The following is a 25,369-nucleotide window of genomic DNA, read 5'->3' on the forward strand; positions in this document are numbered from 1 at the left end:
TTACACAAAGACCATGCAAAAACTTTTATAAGGTTTTATTAGAAAACAGCAGTACAAAATATATATACATATTTCATTTACTTAATACATATATCATTTATTTGTGCAAATAAAGGACAGGCAGGATACATGACAAGCACAGACCATAGTCTTTCTACACAGAAAAGGTAGGAATTGTTGAATCAATGCCTCTTGGGCTTTTTTGATCCTTTCTTCTTCTGGAGCTTCAGACAGACCTTCTTTTTCTGTTCGTTGAATTTAATCCTGGACAAAAGAATAGTGAAAAGATTTAATTATTGGGGAGGCCGGCAAAGCTGAGCAAGCAAAAACACATGTTCTCAACCCTAAATCAATGAACTCCATGAATGGCAACGCAAACACTTAGAATTCACTAGAGACCATATCCTGACTCAAACATCCCTGAAAGCATCAGCAACTATATACAATTTGTATAATGCAAGGCTTCTAGTGCTGCATATAACATGTATTTTTATTTATATTAAAAAAAAAAATAATAATATAATTTTAAATCATTGTTAGTATTTTTTATTTATTTGATTGCCACTATTTTTAATGCATTAATATGCAGTTACAGCTTTTGTACCCTGGACCACAAAACCAGACATAAGTCAGAGAGTCAGTTTTTGAAAACTGAGATTTATACATCATCTGAAAGCTGAACAAATAAGCTAAATATTAAGAAAATCGCCTTTAAAGTTGTCCAAATGCAGTTCTTAGCAATGCATATTATTAATCCAAAAAGTTTTTTTTTATATATATATTTACGGTTGTACATTTACAAAATATCTTCATGGAACATGATCTTTAATTAATATCTTTATGATTTTTGGCATAAAAGCAAAATCGATTATTTTGACCCATACAATGAATTTTTGGCTATTGCTACAAATATACCTGTGCTACTTAAGACTGGTTTTGTGGTCAACGATCACATATGGTATGCGGAGAGGGAAGCTAGTGAATCTTTAGAATGAGTTTTATGGTAGTATTTGCTTCTACCACAGAGTGGCAGTGTTTTTTACTTTATTCAAATTAAAAACCTGTTTGAGGTTTGAAATCAGTGTACTGTTTTGTAGCGGTTGTTCACATACTTTCTCCAGCATCTTTGCAGTTTTCTTCCTTGGTTGGAGTCTGGTTTTAGACAGACTTGTTTACCTTGCAGATGTACTCTGTGGAGGAGAACACAGTGTTTTTAAATGTGTGCAAACCACTGCAAGCTATAGATATAAGTTAAAGCAACATTTGATCTGAGGCATTTACTAATGCTACCCTTCTTAACAAACTTCATGTAAAGTCTTATATTAATTATACACTAAATTTATTTAATCTTTGCATTATTTGATTATTGCTTGGACTATTGTAAAAGTGTTTTTTCTGAAACAAACTTAAGCCTTAGACATAAGATGAATACAGGTAAAGTGAGACATTTTAGTTTTGCATTTCCTGTTTCTTCCTTTGTTCTATTTGTAGTGTACTCAGAGGCTAAAGTAGTATTTTGTGAGGGGTAAGTCATTTGGCATCAGAATGGAATGAAAAATGATCAAAAACTGCCCCACTGCATCTGTATTTATTAGATTTTGCCATAAGCGAGTTAATGTTTCCAGATTTTCTTGAGAAAGAGTTTAGTGGTATTAGTTGTCTTATCATGTCTACTCATGCCTAAATTCAAATGAAACTAATCGGATCTGATCTAATCAAAATTCATCTTGCTGTGGCCTGGCTTTGAGGTTCCTAACCAGATAAATTATCCTAACTCGCGATGTGCCTCAACATGACATGCTGTGTAAAGTCCTCACACACTGTCAACAATTATATGGATTGCAAAATGTTAATTTTTTCAGACTTCTTATAGTTATAGACTACAGTAAAGTACTGAATCTATTAAAATAGTACTAGATTTGCTTGGTGGCACATTGAGAGGTCACATTCACTTAATATATATATTTTTTAAAAAGATGGTAAAACAATTATATTTGCATCTTGGAAAGATCACCAAGCATTTTCAAGTAACATTGGCATAATAACACTTTTTGTGTTCCACAAGTCATGTGAGTTTTGAGTGACATGAGGGCAATAGATGATGACAGAATTTCAGTTTGAAGCAAATAATCTGTGGAAGGTGTGACGCAGTCGGAATGACCAAATTGAGACATGATTTCAGCAAAAGTGTTTTCTACGACAATGTATCAAAGCAAAAGTACATTTGCAATTAAAAGCAATTAAGTCCACTTGTCTCATAACACATTCAAATACCCCTAAATGAGAATTATGCTTTCTTACTCACATGATTTGAACCTTGTTGCAAAAAGGATTTTTGTCTGTGATCGTGTAGTCTGTTATTTTTCTCCATTGCACTGATTCATTTTCCTTAACACACTCACATTTTTCTCGAATGGATGATGCAGCAGCCCTGTTATCTAAACACAAAACCAGAAACATTAAACCATGTGTCCCACATCACCTCCATGACCAAGAAATCTGTAAACTGTCCTGATAAGTATTTGAATGCTACTGTACCTGTGATGAAGTGAAAGCAGATTGAGATTAGAAGCAGGCAGACGCTTGCTTGCAGAGTCCTGAAAGCCATTTCTCTAAAGCTGCGTCATTCACGAGAATGTCTCTCGACTGAGTGTGCACTGAACTGTCCTCTTGTTCTTCCCTACTTTCCCTCCTTATTGCATTTCCTGTTTTGCCATATTAAGCAGGAGCAGAGTCACATGATTTCAGGTAAATGCTTCAAGACATGAGAGGTGATTTCTCAATACCTTGTTGGTTTTGTGGTCTGGAATGCTGTTGTTCTATCGGTGGTTATATGGTTCAGAAAAGTTGTTTTTGACCATATGCTTTTCTTTATCCATTTAGGACTGATTGTTCAAACTGAAGGGTTCCCACACATTTGACCAAAGAGTTTACAAGAATTCCATGACTTTTATTTATAGTAATAATTGGATTCAAAAATATCTATTCTATTCTATTCTATTCTATTCTATTCTATTCTATTCTGTTTTTTAAAATGACTGAATCAACTTAACTGCATTAGGTTATCATCAAAAGTAATATTTAAGGTTTTGAACAGGTATAAATAGTTCCTTAGAAATTGCATTGCTCTTTTTATAACATAGAAAAGCTGATATTTTACTACAGAAACTTTTAGGTCTTGAACCCCGTGGGAACCCTGATAGTAAGTTAAACCTTCTGAAGGATCTGAGGATCCTCAGAGTATGGAAAGCTATTTGTGTTTCCAGACATTTGCCCCTATTTTGTTTTTTTTTTATAATAGAAAATGAAGAATTTATTGAAAATACATTTATTGTACAAGATGTAGTGATGTATGTCTCGAGACCGGTCTTGGTCTCGAGACCGGTCTCGAGACCACTTTTACGTGGTCTCGGTCTTGTCACGGCCTTGACGGTCTTTGGTCTTGGTCTTGTCTTGGTCTCGGACCTCTCGGTCTTGTCAAGGTCTCGCTGTCGCAGACCGTCATAGTGGTCGGAGATTTAGCAGTACACGCTCAAAAAAAAAACCTACACGCTCTAGAATCTTTGGTATCCACGACAACACAACATTTGATAATGCAACATTAATATTTTGCGCCCTTGAAATCAAATGCAACCAATCACATGCATGTTTTTTTTTTTTTTTTTGCGAAAAAATATAACGTTATGCCCTCTATATTAACAGTCAATGGTTATGCCTCAGTGAGTGTAGCGTAGAGCGTAAAGAAGAGACAAGCACATATCCAGCAGCTAGTAGTGACAGTAGCCTATGTCAGCGAATTCTTGGATCATAAAATTTACTTTCGTTGATCACAAAGAGTTCTTATGCACGCGATCTCATTTGTAAATGACAACGATTTCCCATGTCTATTAAACCTTTGAAAAAGTCTTACATTCAAATCTGTATTTGCACTGCCGCTAACAGAGAGAGCAGTCATCATGTTAATGTAAAAAAAAAAAAAAACAGCTTCACAAACAGTCTTTTCAAATACCCAGTCATTCATATTATCACAGCAATATTATGATTAAAGGTCATAGTTTGGATATAAACACTGATGTGATGTCTATGGTAGAAATTAAAACAGAGCACGTCATCTTTTGAAAGTAATTGGCGCTTCAAATAACGTTTGTGTCGATTGCATTGTTTCGCCACTAGATGGAAACAACTGTTAAAAAATGTATTTGTCAATGAATAGAGATTGATTCAAAAATGCAGATTCATCCAGTGATGTTTTTGTGAGCATGTCATTTATTCATTCAAACCACTTTTTCATAAATTTAATATAAAAAATCGGTGTGTTAAACATATTCTATTTTAAATATAAATATTATGTATTAAATTATTAAGAATTCATTAAAATGAATTAAACACTTTTAAATAGACTGAAGCAATTAATATTTTGTCTCACATTATTTTGCTTAGTTTAGAATTGCGAGGAAATCATGATCTCTATTTAATCTCAAAAAACTAAAACTGAAACTAAACTATATAAAAACTAAATAGAAATGTGTTCACAAAATAGAAACTAAACTAAAACTAAAAAAAAAATGTTAATGAAACTAATAAAAACTAAATTTTACTGAAAATTTGAAAACTATACCAAAATAAAACAAAATTTAAAAAGCTAAACTAAATTAACCTTGGCTTCAACACTAGTCTGTTTTTTTTTCCTCCGGTCTCGACTTGGTATCGGTCTTGGTCTCGACTTGGTCTTGGTCTTGACATGGTCTGTCTTGGTCTTGGTCTTGGTCTTGTCTTGGTCTCGATACCTTCTGGTCTTGGTAGTGTCTTGGTCTCGGTTTAGGCGGTCTTGACTACAAGTCTAACAAGATGTCAAAGTCAAAATTTGACCGAATGAATTCAAGATGCACTTTTTCTTTATGCAAAATGCAGGTTATACGCATTTTGGGTTTCATCTTACAATATTCTTAGCACGTATTACATAGCTCAAGGACCTCGCAAAAATAAACAAATATACAGACTTTAATTTGCGAATAAGTAAGGAATAATTGACGACGGGCCGTAGAATTCTTAGAAAATAATGCACACCCGAGGTGGTGATGCGGTCACGACGCGCAGCGGAGTGGCCGTTACACCTCGGGTGTGCATTATTTTCGTAGAATTCTACGGCCCGAAGTCAATTATTCCGCTTATACTACAGTTACCACAACTCAAGACATCGATCAAATGATATATTTCAAGACATTCGTCCCGTTTTTATCCTTAAAACGCTATTGTGAGTAGGATTAATTTCTTACGCAGCTCATTCAACAGCTTCGTTGCTAGTTCCAAAACGTCATTTTAGAACTAGTAACGACGCTTGGGCTGTTAATAGCAAAATAATGCCGTTAATAATGAAGTTTAGACAGACCGAAAGACAAGCAGACAGACGGAAAGAGTGAGGGAGAGAAACTAAGTGTATGACTTTACCTCTCTCACCTCTGTGTCTCTCAAGGGTGACTGGCAGCATCGTCTCTACTAACAGTTCAACCATAAGTTCATTTTCTTCAAGACCACGCCGTTGTCTCCTCGCGTTTGGGAGCTGCCATGTCGTTGTTAAGTTGTTAATCGTCAGAGCAGCGCTAACAACATTAGCGCGAATGCTAAGGCGAGTGCAAACTGTAACGTTATGTGTGTGCATCTGTGAGGTAAGTGAGAGAGGGCGAGAGAAAAAGAGTTTGTGCTTTCCGTACATGATAAAACGTAATATAATGTGGAAAAAAACATGGAAATAATCTGTCGTTTTTATCCTGATGTTTACTGTATTTATTAGCTTGGCCAGAGTTATTGTGGGTTTTAGTTATTTTGCTGTTTTGGGCTGTAAGGACCTTTGAAATAACTGAAATCTATGGCGAAGTGATATAGACATGCACTGCGGTCTAAAGCTGCCTGGAACTACGTTCGCCGTGCGTATCCCTGAATATAATGCACACCTCTAGAACGTTCATCAGCCAATCAGATTCAAGCATTCAACGGCCCTGTAGTATAAGAAACCATTAAACCATTTCACAAAGAGTTGAAGAGACATTAGGGCTTGAAATATGGCATACTGCCCTAATGAAAGCCAAATTTTAACTTTCACTTTTTTTTACAGTATTTTGTCATGGTTTCTATGCCACCACAGAAGATGTGTATTGAACATTAAATGGCCTCAATATTAGAGCTACTACCATAAGAAAAATCTAATTTTGAGCAAGTTGATTTCTGTTAATTCATGTGTTAATTTGATTTCTGTTAATTCATGTGTGCATCCATGCTCTTGTTTCATTCATAGCAAGATAGCAGTGATGCACAACTAGTAACCGTAATGCGAGCAAGCATGCAAAAAATTCCCATGCGCATGTGAATAGTTTCTTGGGGGCACAAAAAAGTTTCTTGTGTGCATGTAAAGGCCGTTTTTTTTTTTTTTTTTCCCAGGGGCTCTGTATGTTGTAACGTCGGCAAAATCAATGAACAAAAAAACCCTGAGAAAATATAAATATTTACAGATGTACCAAATATAAAGCTGAAAATAATTCTCTGTGAACCATTTATGTCTCAAAATCTACTGAGAGGTTTGGAAATTTGAGTCTGGAATAGTATGGAATATTAAAATAGAAAATGTGTGGGAACCCTATGGTTCTTCTGTTATCAGACAAAACAGATCTTCTGACAGGATCATTCCGGGCTGGATCTTAATTATCTGCTGTGGAGGCATGATCTAACATTTCGGCATCGTACTTTCTTTGCATTTTAGTATTTTAGTCTAGTAAATTCATCAGAAGGAGGAGATCTTTTACATAATTTTTTATTTAAATTATTTCTGTAGATAGATAGATAGATCGATAGAGAGATACATTCTTGAAAGGACATGTTGGAAACAACACACTTCTGTGTCTTAAGGACAACAGATTTTGTATTGCTTTTAACTCAACCATGTGTTATTCCTGCTAAATTTGTGTCAGTTAATGTACACAAAAATGAAAAAATTAACACATAGTCTTTGGAGAGTATAGATAGACAGACAGATAGATAGACAGATTTTTATTAGTTTGTATTATATTAAACTATAAACTGTTTAACACACACACACACACATTTTCTTCAGTGGTCATTAAACACATATTTATAAGAAACTGTGAATCTAAACTGGCCGGTACGTTAGACCTGCATAGCAGGGCTCAACTCATCCCTCTATAACACGTCAAAGTTAGTTGCAGTCCCTGTTGTAACATGTCTTCATTATCCCTTGTCCTCCATACACATGTGCACTCCTCTGAATTCAGCCTGTTCTTCTGTCCTGGGCTTGTTTAGTGCATATGAATGTACAGCAGCGCTAAAGCACTTTGCATAGGTTTTGAAGTGTATCCTCTCCTGTGGATCTCTTATGTTCTTTGCCTCAGTGTCTTTAGTATTTGAGCTTAAGATGTGACCTTCCCGGATTTAACATGCTTCTTGTTTCTTTTCCCTGGCTTTTGCTTTGGTCTGTGTATGCAGTTTTTGCTGTCCTTGCCATTCTTTTGCATTCTGAAAAGTAGAATCAAGCACCGCATATCAAGACATGCAGACCATCATGGTATTTGGAGATGTTTGAAATGTGAGGGATGTTTGGATAAGCTATGTGGTAGTTTAGAGACTCATTTAACCTTAGCACTCTCTTACCTTTGCCAACATTTTAACAGTCTTTTGCCTTGGTGACCTTCCGGACTGAGGCACACAAGCTTATTATTCTTTTGCTGTGTGAGACTAATGAAAAATACAGAGAATAACAGAACATGTAAACCCAATGATGCACATACACTTAGAATCTTATCAAGTAACATGTATGTGAACTACTTACATGATCTCCTGTGAGCAGTTAGGTCTATTTGGAGTGACTTCGATATCTGAAAATGGTCCGCTGACTCTCGCTTTGACCTGCGGGCACTTACAGCTTTTTGGAACATATTGACTCTCAACCACTTGGACTGTATTTAGAAAAATAGGAAAATTAAAATTATTAAACAGCCATGATGTATCAAAAAGTTCAGGGTCAGTAAGATATTGTACGTTGGTTTATTAAGCAATGCATTGAAAAGATCAAAAGTGACAGTAAATGCTTTGATGCAAAAGAATTCAGGAACACTTTAAAGTGTCTTTGTTACACTTGCTACATGTACTTACTATTATAATAACAATAAATTATGCATAATTACATGCAAGCATGCAAGTAACCCTAATCCCTTATAGTACATGTAGTTAAAATAAATGCTGTTCATAATCTTTCTATTCATCAAATAATTCTTTAAAAAAGTATCAATGTTCAACAAAAATATTAAGCAGCAAAAATGTCTTCAACTGTGATAATACTAAAAAGAATTAATGAGCACCAAATCAACATATTACAATAATTTCTGAAGAATCATGTGACCCTGAATACGAATAATGGAAATTCAGATTTGCCACTACAGGAATAAATTGTATAAGTTGTAAAATATTTAACAATATTTACTGTTGTACTATTTTTTATAAAAATATTCAGCCTTGGTTAGCATAAAAGACAATAGTATTGAATTAAAATAACTACATCATTACAATAAAAATAATTTACAGCTAGTTTTGCAGAGATGTAATTAGATTAAATTAAGTAGAATTTTGCAAACTCAGGTATAACTACAGTTACTGTGCTCAGTTACTGTTTTAGTTCAGATACTGTAGTTCATCTGTTTCAATACACTCACCTGTTAAGAGGATGCTGAGGGTGAAAGCCAGCAAAGCATGCACTGTCAGTGTCATGATGAAAGTGTTTCTGTGTGAAAGTGCTCAGTGGCCTACTGTTGTTTTATACTCTCTTTGAGGGACTTCCCAGCCCAAGTGCCACTCCTGGAAATTCCAGTGCTGTGTCGCTACTCCCACGGGATCAAGCCATTTCAGCACAGATAATAGAGAGTCATTTCCAACAACCCACAACTGCAGAAAACTTGGTCACATGCACATTTTGCAGGATATGAGCAATTTCTTATTCACATTTGATCCAAAAAAGTTAATTCGGTCAATATTTCCTCACCCTCATATTGTTTCAAACCTGTATGCTGTTATTTTTTACTGCGGAAAGAAGCCACATTATAGTTTAATATGTGGAAGAGACTGAAATTAACTTTCACAGAAAGATTGGTTGCACTTTATTTTACAGTCCTGTACTTATTACAGTAATCATAATAACTAGGTACAAACCCTGAACCTATCCCTACCCCATCTTGTTGACTAATATTACCAGAACTTTGTTAGGTTGGTATGCTACACACACATAATAAAAAATAAAAAGTGCAACTGAAAATATTCCTAATTCTAAAAGGGAATCCCATTTGCATCTGTGCCAGATTTCAAAGTAATTCTCATGTCACATGACAAATCATGGAGGGAGCTGTAATGGTGTGAATAATTAAATGAAATTTATAAAAACAAAAACGAAACAATTTTCAGAAAATAATTAAAGTCATATGGTCTAGTTTTTTGGAGTTTCTTTTTCTCTTTAGTTTCTTGTCAGATGCATTCACTATGGTTTGTATTAATCTGGAAAACAGCTGTGTAAAGGATTTTCAAAAATGTTCCAAAGAAAAAAATTAGCACTATTCTGTGACCTTTTTAGAAGGTCTGACAACATGTCATGGCAAGCCCAACAGCAGCATTACACATTCTGTTAACTGTAGGACCATGTGATTTCCCCATATACCTGTGATTACTTTCACTTGGTCCTCCTGCAGATTCATTGTGACATTAATGGTTTATTTGGATCATGAGTACTTTTTAAAGTCACATAACACGTGGTATATTTCTATTCACTGTTAATCGGTCAGATTATTAACTTTGTCTCTTTCTCCTTGTTTTCTCTTCCATTGTCTTGCTTATCTCTAGCTGTAAGCTATTCTGTTGAGGAACCCCACTATGGATCCTGACAAGACCTCTTATGTGAGATTGAATGAAGAGAAAGTAATTGCAAAGTAAGAGTTACACTTTTGATACACACTAAACATTAGAAACTCACATTCTATCTAAAAGCCCTCATTGTAAAATCGTGTCTCTTTTTCAGGTCTGATATTTTGTCCCTTCTGAAAACGTACAACTGTTACCATGAGGGAAAAAGTTTCCAGCTCCGGCTTCGTGAGGTATGTTGCATCACAGAAAGTGAAACTTACTGCAGACCTAAATCAAATCCTTTGTTTCCTGGTTGGTGATTAATAGAGCTAATCTGACCAAGAGTTGAGTCAGAGTGTGTGAGACGGCAAAACAAAAAGATTATTGTCTCAGACAGATATGGGACATTGGAATAAATCCAAGTCCAAATCCACTATTCTTAAAATCACTGGTTTAATGGGCCTAAATGACACATGATTGGCTGCATTATGTATAACCGATCTCAGACTAAACTATAACATCCTTAGAAATATGTATTATGTGCTATCTTTATTTTATTGCTCTGAAATACTAGTATTATTGTAGGGCGACTTAGTTATTTAATATCTAAATAACCCCTAATAAAAATCTTTGTTTTTTTATTAGGGGTTTGTTTTTTTTATTTTATTGTTTGTGATTATATTTATGAATCTTTAGAAAAATATGTATTCTAATGACTATAACATCATTAGGAATATGTATCAAGCGCTATCATTTTATTGCTTTGAAATATTATTGTAGGGTGACTTATTTAATATATAAATAACCCATATTTGGAGCTGGGTAGAAACTGATTACATGTAATCTGGATTAAATTAGATTAAAAAAATTAAGTACTTGCAATTAGATGAAATTACATTTTAAATACTTGCAATCAGACTATAGTTACCTTTTTATGGATTGCATGATTACATATTATTTACACAATAGCAATAAATTATTCATAAGACTGATTCTCTCTAATTCCTCTTTTTATCTTTTAAAAAAGATTTCCTCTTTTTATCTTGTATCTTTTTTCCTTTCTAAAATGGCCTATACTGCAATAGAAAGTCTTCAAATTTTGCGCACTTTCGCACAAAGATTATTAGTCTTTCAAAATTGTATTATTATTAGTGTTTCAAAATTGCATCAGCTACTGAAAAACATACTGATTTTTATTTGAATTATATATTTTATTTGAATATCACCATTGGTTATTTAACCATGTATATCTATGTCTTTGGAAGGATTTAGCTTTCAAACGCATTAAAATGCATGAATTCACAAACTTTTTTTGTCATCTGATCCTCTTATATTCTCTTTTATATACTTGAAGTGCCCCTGAGATTTTAAAAATAAGTATTTTAATAATTAAGCATCATATTTTCATGTTCATTGCTTCTCTGACATTGGTTAATGTTCACACGACATGCAGGTAAACAAATAAAATATTTAATTTATTTCAATGTAATATTTTTAATAATTAATGAATTATTAGCTTTTCATTAAACTCATAAAGTCCCTGCAATTCCTTTACAAACACCATTTTGGTAAATCTTGACGTAATATAATGTTGTCGCACTTCATGTTGTTAATAACAACTAATGGAATACATATTCTTACTCTTTATATTTTTACATCTGTATGGTACAAAATTATTATATTTAAATCAATGTGATAAACAAGTTAGGTCAAAAGTAATTTAATAGTATTCTGATTATATTACCCAAAATGTGTAATGTAATAGATTACAATTTTTGTCTTGGAATCAGTAACGGATTACAATTTGTAAATAATCTACCCAGCTCTGCCCATATTATAATCAAAATTTTTGTTACTTTGGTAAAAAAATAAATAAATGCATGTACATGCACGGCTAGTGAAAAAGTCCCTTTATCCATTTTCACATTGATGGCACTGGCAAGGTCATGGGAAGAGATTTAATTATTTACTAAACTATCTACAAATTATTTACAAGCTGTTTCTGTCAGTGAACATGACCGAGAGTACAAAGCTCCTAATTATTTTTAATTTTATCTTGACAAGTAACTTACCAAGTGTTTTTAATAGGAAGTTCATTTGATCTGTCAGCAAACAGGACAGTCTGTCGCATTGGTATGATCTGTTGGATCTGTTACAGTCTCTGGGAAATCCCTGCAGGCTGCATGTGTTTTTAGAACAAGTTTGGTCAAATTTAACCTCAGTCAGTACGATACTGAAAGTAAAGAGATTTTCCACTGCTCACTTAGTGTCACACTTAGTGTCTAAAATAACTGCCTTTTTAGCCATTGTGTGTAAAAACACTTTATATGCATAATATATTACTTTTTGCAACTAAAGCCATACATTGAACAGGAAGTGCTTTATTTATGCATTTGCAACATTTGTGCAGACTGGAAGACCATAAAACGTGGGTGTTTATATGTGTGTGTGGGTGTCTTTTATATGTTTACATTGTTTATCTCTGTGTGAGTGAATGAAAGTGAACTTTAAATTCTAATGTGACTGAATGAAGTTCATGCTCAAATGTTTCTACAGCTTACTGCTACAGGTCCTGTATCGGAATAATTTACATTTGGCAAAGTTCTAAATTATGACATGCTTGCGATGGAAAAACCTGTTTTGTAAATTCACTGAGTAATTGCCTGTCGGGGGTATTTCGGAAAGGTAGTTTTTCTTTTATTCAGGATTATCACATGAGGCTGAGTCACAGGTATTGTGAGGATAAACTGATAGTACCATGTGATAATATCTGTATAGAGAGAGAGAGAGAGAGAGAGAGAGAGAGAGAGAGAGAGAGAGAGAGAGAGAGAGAGAGAGAGAGAGAGAGAGAGAGAGAGAGAGAGAGAGAGAGAGAGAGAGAGAGAGAGAGAGGGGACAGATAAGTACAGATAAGTACAGATATTGATGAAAGACATTGCATAAGATAAAGACTAAGGTTCATGGTAAAGTGAGAGTGCTGAAAGGAAACAAGTAACGGTGATGGATTGCAGGAGCCTAAAGTAAGTAAGCATTCATGAATGGGTTTGTCATGCTCCAGCTCCCCATAATGATAGTGACGTTCTTATGGAACTTTAACCAGCTACTTTGTTACACCTGAGTGCATTAATGCCAGAACAGGTCTACAAATGTATAAACAGTGACTTTAACTGAAAATAATATTGCTTTAAACAAGATCAGAACAGGTTTTTAAAGACATCACACTTAAAATCAACAAATTTGAAAGAGGTTAGAATTTATTTAATTATTAAAAACAAAGATTAAAAACAATTTTTTGTGAGCATGTTGTTGTGAGAAGATGTCGTTGAACCTGTGAACAAATAGTAACGTCTGGTAAAGTAGGAAGGAAGGAAGTAGGTAGGTAGTAAATAACTACACCATCTAAACCCCCAAAAAATTCCTCCATTGATGTTTATCCAAAATTAGATGTGTATAATGACAAAATACAACGTATAGAATGAAGATGATTTACCAGTGTCCTATTTATTTTTGAGGACTTTTAAAAACATGAAAACATGAAAAAACATATTTTTGCCCTCCTCTTTTTCTTTCACGTAACATTTGAAGACAGTAACTTTGTAGTTGAACAGCGACTAGCCGAGTAACTGCCGTTGAGGTAAATTTGTTTAGTTTTACCAGCCTAACCTACTGTTCACAAACGGCTCCATCTAGAGGTTGGGGTAGGAAACACTTTGCGAGATCACATTTCCGTCATATTGCTCTTTGGTGTTTATTTAGACTTTAGAGATAAGAGATTAGTCTCAGATTCCGCAGAATAAAGCGATCACCCACAATCTGTTTGCTGAACTTCTGATTGTACATGTTGCGTGTAAAAATTAGACTTTACAGAACTCCAATTCTGGAAGCGTGTTTACACAAGTCAAGTACTAAGGAAAAACGAATCACTGGAATTGACATTTTGCCAGGTTTGTGCATCACATCCGAGTTTTGTCTGAGTAAAGTAGGTCTATAAACGAAAGAATGAATTCATTTTTTAAGCAATTTCTGTGAAATGACCTGTACGTAGTAGCTACTACTTACAAATAGACAGAAACTCATGTCTACTCATTTTTAATTGCTTTTCCTGTACTTTCTGTACAGTCGGTCATGCACTGCAATAATTCTGCAATTTCTGTGCAATTATTCTATTGATTTGGTTTCACTTTATTTACACTCCTGTTACACATATACATACTATGTACTTATAGTAGTATTTACAAAACTAGGTAATAACTAGGTATTAACCCTGATCCACCCCTAAACCTAACCCTACCCCATGTAGTTACCTTATATTACCAGAACTTTCTTAGGTAGGTACTGTGTAAGTACATGTACTGTGAAATAAATTGCAACCATTAATTTCTATATCTGTGAGTTTTTCATATTGGGATTATTGTGATGGAAATGGATGGAAAACACTAGGAGCCACTAAAATGAAACTAAAATCTACTATTCTGCATTACACATTGTAACATTTTTATGATTCATGATGACACTACTAAAAGAGGTTTTCTTACAACATGTTTCCTTTGTGTCCTCAAGTAGAAGGTCAGAATCAGACTGTTCATTGAGCATCCTCTGCTGGTTGTGTTTAGAAAATGCTGTAAATTAAAAATTACTTTTTAATTTTAAAAGCAGCCAACAGAGGCCACCCTTAGCTTCAGAACTGGACTTAAATTATCGTTTACACTAAAAAGATTTAGTGATAATTTACTCACCCTCATGTTGTTACAAACCTGTACAATTATATATCTTCTGTTTAACATAAAAGAAGGTATTATTAAAGAATGTCAATGAATAAACAATGACAGATTGTTTTGGGGTTAACTATCCCTTTAAACCTATCTTTCACAAATATATCTTATCTTGCTTTGGGGACCTGAAATGAAAGTATATGTAGTTCTAGCCACAAAGAATATTACTGTTGTATTTTAGTCTCTGGCCTTGTTTTATTTGCATAATTTGCTTAAGGGATAATACTGTGGGAAGCTATTCCTTATCTGTTAAAATGAAAGTGTACAGAATTGTTTATATCAGTGATAGGTAGCTAGAACTGCCATTACATATTTATATGCTGATGGTAATATTATTATTCATGTTGCACTATTTGACTTTTTCTCCCCTAGTCTTACCATTATAAGTGCATCATGTGATCTATGTGTATTCATACATTAATAATTGACTATAATCATTAGCATTTTTTATCAGCTTTAAACAAAAAAACTTCTTAATACTGTGTTGTTACCTGAATGATCCATAGCTGTTTTTTGTGATAGTTTAAATCTGTTGTTTGTCCTGAAAAGTTCAACTGCCTGCTGTTCTTCGGAAAAATCCTTAAAAATCCCACAAATTCATTGGTTTTTCAGCATTTTTGTGTCTTTGAACTCTTTCTAGCAATGACTGTATGATTTTGAGATCCATCTTTTCACACTGAGGACAACTGAGGGACTCTATAAACTAGTAGGTTCATACACTCACTGATGCTTCAGAAGAAAACATGGTGCATTAATGGGTTCAAAACTTTTTGAATTTGAAGATCAGGGTATATTTAACTTATTTTGTCTTCTGGGAAACGTGTAAGTATCTTCTGTAGCTTCTGAAGGGCAGTACTAAATGAAATAAAAAAGATATTTAGGCAAAATAAGGACAATCTTTATTCTGTTCAAAAGTTTACAACCCTGGCTCTTGATGCATTGTTTTTCCTTCCGGAGCATCAGTGAGCGTTTAAAACTTATGTAATAGATGCATATGAGTCGCTCAGTTGTCCTCAGTGTGAAAAGATGAATCTCAAAACCATACTGTCATTGTTGGAAAGGGTTCAAATGCACAAAAATGCTGAAAAACCAAATAATTTGTGAGACCTGAAGGATTTTTCTGAAGAACAGCAGGCAGTTTAACTGTTCAGGACAAACAAGGGACTCATGAACAACTATCACTAAACAAAAACACAGCTGTGGATCATTCAGGTAACAACAAAGTATAAAGAATCAAGCGTATGTAAACTTTTGCACAGGGTCATTTTTATAAATTGTACTATTATTTTCTCTTGTAGACTATATGTAAACATCTTTTATGTAAAATATCTTCAGTATAGGTCAGTACTAAATAAAAAAATTATACGCATTTTGTATGATCCCTGTTATCTTGGTCAAAAAAATTGTAGGTTCTGCAAGGTGTATGTAAACTTTTGACCTTAATTGTAGATAGATAGATAGATAGATAGATAGATAGATAGATAGATAGATAGATAGATAGATAGATAGATAGATATTTTAGTAAAGGACACAAACAACATTTTTAAATTTTCAAAAAACATTCTTACATTTTTATTTAAAAAAACAACAACATAGAAAACAACATGTAAACATTAGCATCTTTGTACAAAACGTCTGTTCAGACAATAAATTAAGAAGTTCAGTTCATGAGATCCTCCATTGAGTTTATCCATCACTCGTTCAGTGTTATCCTCCCATCAGCATTGTCTTTATGCTTTGGATCATTAGAGTAACAACAAAGCAGCAGGTGCGCTGTCAGTCCTGTGCAAATCCTCTCCATGTGACTGTAAGTGCGTTTGCGCAAACAACCAGTCCAGTGGGTCTTTAGTGCCCCGGTCCACCTGACTGTTAAACCTCAGCGTGACCTCGTCCAGACCCAGGGAAGCGCGACGGGGCTGCAAAGCCCGGGAAGCGCTACGTGATGCTGATGTAGAACCAGCATGTTTCCCCACGGGCTTACGCCTCCTAGATATCCTCAAAGGGCCACAAGCAGGCTGGGCAAGTTCCTTGATGGAGTTCATGTATTCCTCCAAGGACTGTGAGAGGTCCTCGTGCGACTCTGTTATTGTCGGTAGAGGAGCCACAGACAAGAGTAATCTTGTGGGTTTCATCCTGGAGAGAGATGAAACATAGTTAGTTATTAATGCATTCTCCTTTTAAGGCCATATAAGAACCAATTTTTGGTTCACGAAAGAACCTTTTTAGTAATCAGTTCTTAAAAGAACCATTGTTTTTATAGTGTGAAGAACAATTTAAAAATCTAAAGAACTTATTCCATTGTCAGGAACCTTTTGTGCAATTTTTTTTTCCCACAGAAAGGTCATAGAAGAAACATTTTGGGTTTCCAAAATATCCTAGAATAATATTTTCTTATTGTGAAGACCATTTTATTATCTAAAGAACATTTTTCCATTGCAAAGAACATTTTGTGAAATGGAAAGGTTTTATAGATGGTAAAGTTTCTTTTTTGAGAAACTTTATTTTGAAAGTCAAGAAATATTTATTATTAAGAGGATAGATCATTCAGTAAATCAAATATCTCAAACTTACCTGTAGGACAAGCTTGTAGGATCACAGCGCTGATTGTTGTGCAGAGGTTGTGTCTGAGACTGTGTTTGGTTTGATCTGGTTTCAGAGGCAGCTCACCGCCTTTTATAAGCTCTTGGCAGTAAAGGACCATAAGCCAAGGCTAATGGCACTAAATTTAGCTAAGCGTTTGACCTTGCATGCCTGACAGGAAGAGTGTGTGTGCTGAACGGAGAGTAGAGAGGAAGCTGACCAATGGGACCCCGTCGCAGCTGCCCTGAATGTTTACATTGCAGTAACAATGAGGCCCTGGGAGCCCTCAGCCCTCCACCTACATAACACTTGACTGCACTCACTCACAATTACAACAGCTGCCAACACCATTACAAAAGTTTATTTTGGTCACAGGTTTTTTGTTGAAGAGTAGGCCCTTAGAGATCCATTGGGGAAAAGTCTGGTGGGTTGCAGCTCTGACCTCTGTCTTGCTTTGTGACTGTGTTGAATGATTATTTAGTTAAAGAATCACAAGAATCTCCTGTTGAGGACTGAACAATTGAGAATAAAATAAAGTTCTGTGAATTCGGGCTGGGACTGAAATTGTTGACACAAGTTCTTCCATTTATATAATTATGTAAATGTCACCATAAAGGACTTCATTTAAAACACAGTGGTTTTGTTGTTTGTTGAAATAATGTGTCATGTGTCTGTGGGGTTTTAAGTAGAAATGCTGTGGCATTAATATAAGATGTGTATTATTGTGAATTGTGTTTTCTCACCTTAGATTCACCCTTTAGCTGAAACGATTTGAGAAAGGTGCTCATCAAATTAGGTTGAATTCTTTAATTGTACAAAAATAAAAGGTTGTGACACTGTTCATGTATCTAGCTATTTTAATGAGCTGTCCTGAATGTTGTGGTTTAATCTCTGTGGTATATTTAGCTCTCTCTAATGCAGTAGTAAGACAATATTGTGCTTTGCATGTGAACGGAAGAGACTTATCTACTTTGTTGATTTAGGCATTTATTGGATTAAGACTATGATTAAGTGGCACGTTTTGGCTTGAAAGGATCTGCATGCAGTATATCTATCTATCTACAGTTGAGGTCAAAAGTTTACATACACCTTGCAGAATTTGCAAAATGTGAGTTATTTTACCAAAAAAGAGGGATCATACAAAAGGCATGTTATTTTTTTATTTAGTACTGACTTGAATAATATATTTCACATAAAAGATGTTTACATATAAAGAAGAGATGAGAAAATAATAGTTGAATTTATAAAAATGACCTTTTTTGGGGAGCTGGAGTTTACATATGCTTGATACTTAATGCTGTGTTGTTACCTGAATGATCCACAGCTGTGTTTATTTTTTTTGTTTAGTGATAGTTTTTCATGAGTCCCTTGTCTGTCCTGAACAGTTAAACTGCCAGCTGTTCTTCAGAAAAATCCTCCGGGTCCCACAAAATCATTTTTGTGTTTTTGAACTTTTTCAAACAATGATTGTATGATTTTGAGATCCATCTTTTCACACTGAGGACAACTAAGAGACTCATATGCAACTATTACAGAAGGTTCAAATGCTCACTGATGCTCCAAGGAAAGATGATGCATTGAGAGCCGAGGGTGAAAACATTTTGAATTTGACGATCAGGGTAAATTCAACTTAATTTGTCTTCTGGGAAACATGTAAGTATATTTTGTCGCTACTGAAGGGCAGTACTAAATGAAAAAAATGAATATTAAGGCAAAATAAGACAAATTTACACATTCTATTCAAAAGTTTACACCCCTTGATCGTTTTTCCTTCTGAAGCATCAGTGAGCATTTGAATCTTCTGTAATAGTTGCATATGAGTCCCTTAGTTGGCCTCAGTGTAAAAATATGGATGTCAAAGTCATTGTTTGAAAGGGTTCACATATACAAAAATGCTGAAAAACCAAAGAATTGCATTTTGCAGATTCTGCGAGGTGTATGTAAACTTTGACCTCAACTGTACCTATCTTTTGTAATTTTTGGTAGTTTGGTCGGTTTTCTTCAATGAACTGCTTGCTTTAGGTCCATCCACAACATTTCAATTGGATTAAGGTCCGGATTTTGACTCAGCCATTCTACAACATTAACTTTGTTCTTCTTTAACCTTTCTTTGGTCAAGTCAAGTCAAGATTATTTATACAGCGCTTTTTACAAAACAAGTTGTGTCAAAGCAACCTTACAGTATTAAAATAGCACAATAGTGTGTCAATAATAACAGTCGTTTTGAATGTCCTCTATTTGTACACAATCTGTCTGACTGGGAATTTATGGAGTCCAAACTCTTTAGAGATGGTTTTGTAAGCTTTTCCAACCTGATAAGCAACAACAACTCTTTTTCTAGGCCCTCTGGGATCTCCTTTGTTCATGCCATGATTCACTTCCACAAAACGTGATCAGACTTTGATAGATCCCTGTTCTCTAAATAAAACAGGGCAGGCAATGACACATGATTGTCATCCCACTGATTGAAAATACCTCTAAACAGATGGACTCCTAGAGATTCACATACTTTTGCCACTCACAGATTTGTAATATTGGATCATTTTCCTTAATAATAAATGACAGAGTCTATATTTTTGTCTCATTTGTTTGATTAGGTTCTCTTTGTCAACTTTAAGGATTTGCGTGAAAATCTGATGATCTTTTGGGTCATATTTATGCAGAAATATAGATTATTCTAAAGGGTTCGCAGACGTTCAAGAACCACTGTATATATTGCTGTTGAGTAAGTTAACTGACAGTGAATATTATTGAATTGAAAGCACATCATTGTTCAGAATCAAACATTTGGTACGTGTGCTGTGTATTGTACTCCTCCCAAAGTAACTTTCCATAACTTCACCGCCTCCAATTGAATATCTGTGGTTTGCAACTGCCTTTCCAGCACGTACACTTGAAACAGAGCTGAGACATGAGCCAGCAGGATTTCCTCCATCTGAGAAAGAAGTTAATGATGATTATTATTATTTCTTGCAGGAAGAGGGTGAGCTGATCGTGGAGGGTTTACTCAACATCTCCTGGGGCCTGAGGAGGCCAATCAGACTTCAAATGCACGATGACAACGAGCGCTTTCGCTATGCCTGCACGAGTGCGTGGAGGTCGGAGAGCTCAGAGTCCAGCAGGTGGGTGGAGCAGTCTGAATGCTGCTGCTACACCACACCCAGATGTGTCCTTTCCTTCATTAGGTCATAACTCCATCTGTTTCTCTCATTAACTCAGTCACAGACATCTCAAGGCATGAGCCAGGATTTGGTGTAGAGTGTGTTTTATGTAGGTTAAATGGCTGCTCCTTTATCTTTCTCGGATAGCTCAGATTTAATCATACTGTGTATTTTTTCTAAAAGCCAACTAATTATTACTTTGAAATTTGATGCAGTTCTGTAATTCTGTAGGTGTTTATGACCTGTGCTCATTATTAGAAAGTTGTTTTGAGGAACATTTTGGCATTTGGGTGAAACTGGGTGAAAGCTGTGGTTGTGTGGTGTTGCTCTTTCACCAACAGAGGAACTGGTTATTCACAGTCCTTGGCTACTTCTTATTCTCACGTGCAGCTCTTCTCTCTATCATGGAAATTTTAATCAGCTCTAATGCTCAAAGCTGCAGCGACCTTGATTTGATACCGTAAGCAAAAACATTCAGCATGTGAGCATAAGAAGATTGTCAGTTTATACAAGCCAATTGTTGCATCAACAGATAAATCCAGTTTCCAGTTACTGTTTTTAATAAAAAAGTTAACATGAGTTGCATTAATTAATTAATTAATTGTTGGGACTTTCCAGGGTTACTGTGGTTAACTAAATGTAAAATTAAAACCATAAATAAAACGTTTTATTACATGAAATAAAATTAAATATTAAATCTCATTAAATTTCATTTAGTTTAAATTGAAAAAATAAATAAATAGTTAAAAAACTATATAGACATAAACAAAAATAATAAAAATAACAAAAACACAAAACAAAATGACTAACACTTTAACTTTAAATGAAAACAAAATATAAAAATAAAACTACTTAATTACTTAATAATATTAATAATAAAATATTAAACTGTAACAATATCTCAGTGATCTCAACTAAAATAACACTTGGACCTTTCGTGAATAATATATAGAAAATTATTCGATTTCGAATTAAATACACTATTACATGAGATCTAAAATAGTGTGAAATTTAATCAAATGCTTCTGTAAAATTAGTTAAAAAAATATTTACATGAGTTGCATTAATTAATGAATTGCTGGCACTTTCCAGGGTTATTGTAGTTAACTAAGTGTAAAACTAAAACCATAAATAAAACATTTTTATTTACACAAAATAACATAAAGTAAATAAAAAATAAATATAAATAATAAAATATAAAAAAAAGTTTAAATTGGAAAAAAAGAAAACTATATAGACATTAAAAACGAATAAAAATAACACAAAACACAAATTAATAAAACTTTAAATGAAAACAAAATATAAAAATCTACATAACTACTTCGTAATATTAATAAAAACTGTAACAATATCTCAATGATGTCAACTAAAATAACACTGGCCCCTAATGGATTTTGTATTAAATATTGATAACATATTACATGATATCTAAAAAGTGTGACATTTAAATCAAAGGCTTGTGTAAAATCAATAAAGAAATTATTGTATAGCATTAACAGATATGTCAGATGTTTTTCCAATGAAAGATTCCAGTTATTGGTTTTAATAGAAAAATCAAGTTTTTATTTACACAAAATAAAATAATTACAAAATGTAATTTAGTTTCAATTGAAAATAAATAAATATATATATATAGACATATTTAAAAAACCTAATAAAAGTAATAAAAACACAAAACAAAATTACTAAAACTTTGAATGAAAACAAAATTAATCAAAACTAGTTCATAATATTAATAAAAACTATAATAATTTCCCAGTGGTACAAAAATATGTATTCATGGCACCTTTCATGATTAATATAAAAAAAAGATAGCAAAAATTATTAGATTTCATATTAAATATTGATCAAATATTATATGGTATCTAAAATTGTGTGAAACAATTCAAATGCTTATGTACAATCAATAAGGCTTATTGCTAGAAAATAAAATGACTTAAATGTTTTGTAACATTGTCACAAGTATTACTAACACAACTAACACAAACATTTTTATTTAAATAAATAGACAATAAAACTCATAATATGTGACCCTGGACCACAAAACCAGTCATAAGGTTAAATTTTACAAAACTGAGATGTATACATCACATGAAAGCTCAATAAATAAGCTTTCTATTGATATATGGTTTGTTAGGATAGGACACTATTTGGCCGATATACATATACGATATACGAAATCTGAGGGTGCAAAAAAATCCAAATACAGAGAAAATCACCTTTAAAGATGTCCAAATTAAGTTCTTAACAATGCATATTACTAATCAAAAATTACATTTTGATATATTTATAGTAGGAATTTTAAAAAAAATCTTTATGGAACATGATCTTTACTTAATTTCCTAATGATTTTTGGCATAAAAGAAAAATCAAAAATTTTGACCCATGCAATGTATTTTTGGCTATTGCTACAAATATACCCCAGCGACTTAAGACTGGTTTTGTGGTCCAGGGTCACATATGTAGTATAATCTCTTGAGATAGTCAAACTAAATTTAATGTTTCTTCCATGGAAATTATTTTTCTCTTCCATTATGTATTTTTATTGTGCTGTTATTGTTTACAGGAATGAAAATGCTGAACACCAGTTTTGTTCAGAGCCCAACAACAACAAAATCAGTGCCTCACCTGTACCCAGTGAGTGTGAAAATCATTCATATCTCTCCACACACAATTAGGAAGATATGATCAAACATGTTATTGATTTGTGTTGGTGGTTGTTTTAGATTATAATTTTAACTGAATAAAATGCATAACTTTGTGTTTCCAACACATCATTGAACACTTTTTCTTAATATAAGCTTGCTCTTGTTTCTGGTTGCTGTTCTGCTTCAGGTGTGGATAGTGCTGAGGAGGACATCCCTCAACTACTGAGAACGAGAAGTGACGCAAGTTTTGTGAATATCCAAAGAAGATCCAAAATCCACAGCACTGCTGATTCCCAGAGGATAAAAAGACACCGCTTCTCCATCAATGGCCATTTTTACAACCACAAAGTAATTTAAACAACTTCTAGGTTTAAATATTTTTACTTTAATATAATAAAAAAGCACAAGCACAGTTAAACTCGGTGCACTCGAACTGTGACTGTCTATAAAGCTTTCACCTAGAGATCAGCAGGGCAGCGTCTTGGTGTTGGAACTCCTCCATGCTCCGAATTGAGGACAATAGTACAATAGAGCTCAATGAAAGACAGCACGCCTTGTGCCTGGCAAGGGGCCTGTGCTGTCATAAAGTGCCACAGCAGCATCTGTGATAGGAAGTGTCCTTCGTCTAAGTGTTTATGTTGTACATCGGTGTTGTGAGATGGATGCAGGTGTTGAGAGGCAGTGTTTTCCTGTGCAGGCCTTCCCCTTGGCTGAACCATGTACTTTTATTATCGATAGTCACCTGCCTCTCTCATAAATGGTCCTTAAAGGTCATATGAGTTGGCTTGGTGCCTCTGCAGATGTGGACAGACAGACAGAAGTTTTTGAACAGTAAGAATTTTAATGTTTTTTAAAGAAGTCTCTTTTGCTCACCAAGCCTGCATTTATTTGATACAAAATACAGAAAAAGCAGTAATGTGGTGAAATATTTTTACTATTTAAAATAACTGCTTTCTATTTGAATATATTTTAAAATGTAATTTATTCCTGTGATAAAACCTACATTTTATGCATCATTACTCCAGTCTTCAGTGTCACATGATCCTTTAGAAATCATTCTAATATGCTGATTTGCTGTTCAAGAAACATTTTTATTATTGTTAATATTCATTTTTAAAACAGTTGAGTAATTTTTTTCAGGATTCTTTGAATAACAGAAAGATCCAAAGATCAGCATTTATCTGAAATAAAAAGCTTTTGTAACATTATACACTATACAATTCGTAAGCTTAGAGACAGTATAAGTTTTTTGTGTGTGAAAAAAATTAATACATTTATTTAGCAAGGCTGCTTTAAATTGAAGATCAGATTCATCAAAAAAAAATCTACTCAGTTTTCAACAATAATAGTAATAATAATAATAATAAATGTTTTTTGAGGAGCAAATAAGAATATTAGAATGATTTCTAAAGAATCATGTGTCAAAAATCTTACTGTTCAAAAACTTTTGACTGGTAGTGTAGTGTCATCCAAGATGTTTATATCTTTCTTTCTTCAGTCATAAATAATGTTTTTTTGAGAAAAAAACATTTCAGGATTTCTCCCCATATAGTGGACTTCTATGGTGCCCCCGAGTTTGAACTTCCAAAATGCAGTTTAAATGCAGTTTCAAAGTGATCTCTAAATGATCCCAACCGAGGAAGAAGGGTCTTATCTAGCGAAACGATACGTAATTTTCCCCCCAAAAATTAAATGCTATACTTTTTAACCTCAAACTCTTGTCTTGCCTAGGTCTGCCTTTTTCGTTTCAATACAGTTAGGGTATGCCGAAAAACTCCCATCTCATTTTCTCCTCCAACTTCAAAATCGCTCTACATTGCTGCAGAAGTATCAACCAAGTGTTTAAAAAGTAAACATAGAAGGTCAAATGCCCTTTTCAAATAAAAGGTAAACAGCGATGTAGGATGATTTTGAAGTTGGAGGAGAAAATGAGATAGGAGTTTTTCGACATACCCTAACTGTCTTGAACCGGAAAACAGAGTTCACACAGATCTTAGACAAGACGAGAGTTTGAAGTTAAAAAGTATATTAATTGTAAATTTTTAGAAAATTACCAATCGTTTCGTTTTCTCGGCTGGGATTGTTTAGAGCCCTTTGAAGTTGCATTTAAACTGCATTTTGGAAGTTTAAACTTGGGGGCACCATAGAAGACCATTATATGGAGAGAAATCCTGAAATGTTTTCCTCAAAAAACATAATTTCTTTACGGCTGAAGAAAGAAAGACATGAACATCTTGGATGACAAGGGGGTGAGTAAATTATCTGTAAATTTTTGTTCTGGAAGTGAACTACTCCTTTAACCTGTACAGAATTATAC

The 25,369-nt window shown here is 33.9% G+C and overlaps 4 protein-coding genes across 4 annotated transcripts in view; 1 reads left to right on the forward strand and 3 right to left on the reverse strand.

The window, feature by feature from the left end:
• Positions 1–25,369, forward strand: part of rassf4a (Ras association domain family member 4a) — a 28,126-nt gene that overhangs the window by 1,053 nt on the left and 1,704 nt on the right. The window contains exons 3-7 of the mRNA XM_073833898.1: positions 9,892–9,977; positions 10,067–10,142; positions 20,220–20,365; positions 22,971–23,041; positions 23,240–23,400. Coding sequence (XP_073689999.1) covers positions 9,922–9,977; positions 10,067–10,142; positions 20,220–20,365; positions 22,971–23,041; positions 23,240–23,400 — 510 coding nt within the window. The 5' untranslated portion in view covers positions 9,892–9,921. The remainder of the gene's footprint in view (positions 1–9,891; positions 9,978–10,066; positions 10,143–20,219; positions 20,366–22,970; positions 23,042–23,239; positions 23,401–25,369) is intronic.
• Positions 21–2,668, reverse strand: cxcl18a.1 (chemokine (C-X-C motif) ligand 18a, duplicate 1). Its single transcript, XM_073834988.1, has 4 exons — positions 2,539–2,668; positions 2,306–2,438; positions 1,113–1,190; positions 21–264 (listed from the first exon to the last, which is right to left on the reverse strand). Exons 1-4 carry the CDS (start codon positions 2,606–2,608, stop codon positions 183–185), a joined length of 363 nt encoding a protein of 120 aa, XP_073691089.1. The 5' UTR covers positions 2,609–2,668; the 3' UTR covers positions 21–182.
• cxcl-c13b (CXC chemokine 13b) lies at positions 7,009–8,858 on the reverse strand. The gene is made up of 4 exons (XM_073833900.1): positions 8,718–8,858; positions 7,838–7,964; positions 7,660–7,743; positions 7,009–7,524 (listed from the first exon to the last, which is right to left on the reverse strand). Exons 1-4 carry the CDS (start codon positions 8,770–8,772, stop codon positions 7,419–7,421), a joined length of 372 nt encoding a protein of 123 aa, XP_073690001.1. The 5' UTR covers positions 8,773–8,858; the 3' UTR covers positions 7,009–7,418.
• Positions 16,215–17,317, reverse strand: LOC141325300 (protein DEPP-like). The gene is made up of 2 exons (XM_073833899.1): positions 17,235–17,317; positions 16,215–16,796 (listed from the first exon to the last, which is right to left on the reverse strand). Exon 2 carries the CDS (start codon positions 16,793–16,795, stop codon positions 16,409–16,411), a length of 387 nt encoding a protein of 128 aa, XP_073690000.1. The 5' UTR covers position 16,796; positions 17,235–17,317; the 3' UTR covers positions 16,215–16,408.

The sequence above is a fragment of the Garra rufa genome, chromosome 2 (assembly GCF_049309525.1).
Source record: "Garra rufa chromosome 2, GarRuf1.0, whole genome shotgun sequence".
NCBI classification, from domain to species: Eukaryota; Metazoa; Chordata; class Actinopteri; order Cypriniformes; family Cyprinidae; genus Garra; species Garra rufa.

Bases quoted from the DNA above. Each gene is read 5' to 3' on its own strand.
- cxcl18a.1 (XM_073834988.1), bottom strand. From the start codon at position 2,608: ATGGCTTTCAGGACTCTGCAAGCAAGCGTCTGCCTGCTTCTAATCTCA. The intron at 2,439-2,538 runs GTACAGTAGCAT...TTTTGTGTTTAG, and splicing joins CTGCTTTCACTTCATCACAG to ATAACAGGGCTGCTGCATCA. The intron at 1,191-2,305 runs GTGAGTAAGAAA...TCTCCTCCACAG, and splicing joins TGCAACAAGGTTCAAATCAT to AGTACATCTGCAAGGTAAAC.
- LOC141325300 (XM_073833899.1), bottom strand. From the start codon at position 16,795: ATGAAACCCACAAGATTACTCTTGTCTGTGGCTCCTCTACCGACAATA.
- cxcl-c13b (XM_073833900.1), bottom strand. From the start codon at position 8,772: ATGACACTGACAGTGCATGCTTTGCTGGCTTTCACCCTCAGCATCCTC. The intron at 7,965-8,717 runs GTGAGTGTATTG...TTCTAAATACAG, and splicing joins CCTCAGCATCCTCTTAACAG to TCCAAGTGGTTGAGAGTCAA. The intron at 7,525-7,659 runs GTAAGAGAGTGC...TCTACTTTTCAG, and splicing joins CTGTTAAAATGTTGGCAAAG to AATGCAAAAGAATGGCAAGG.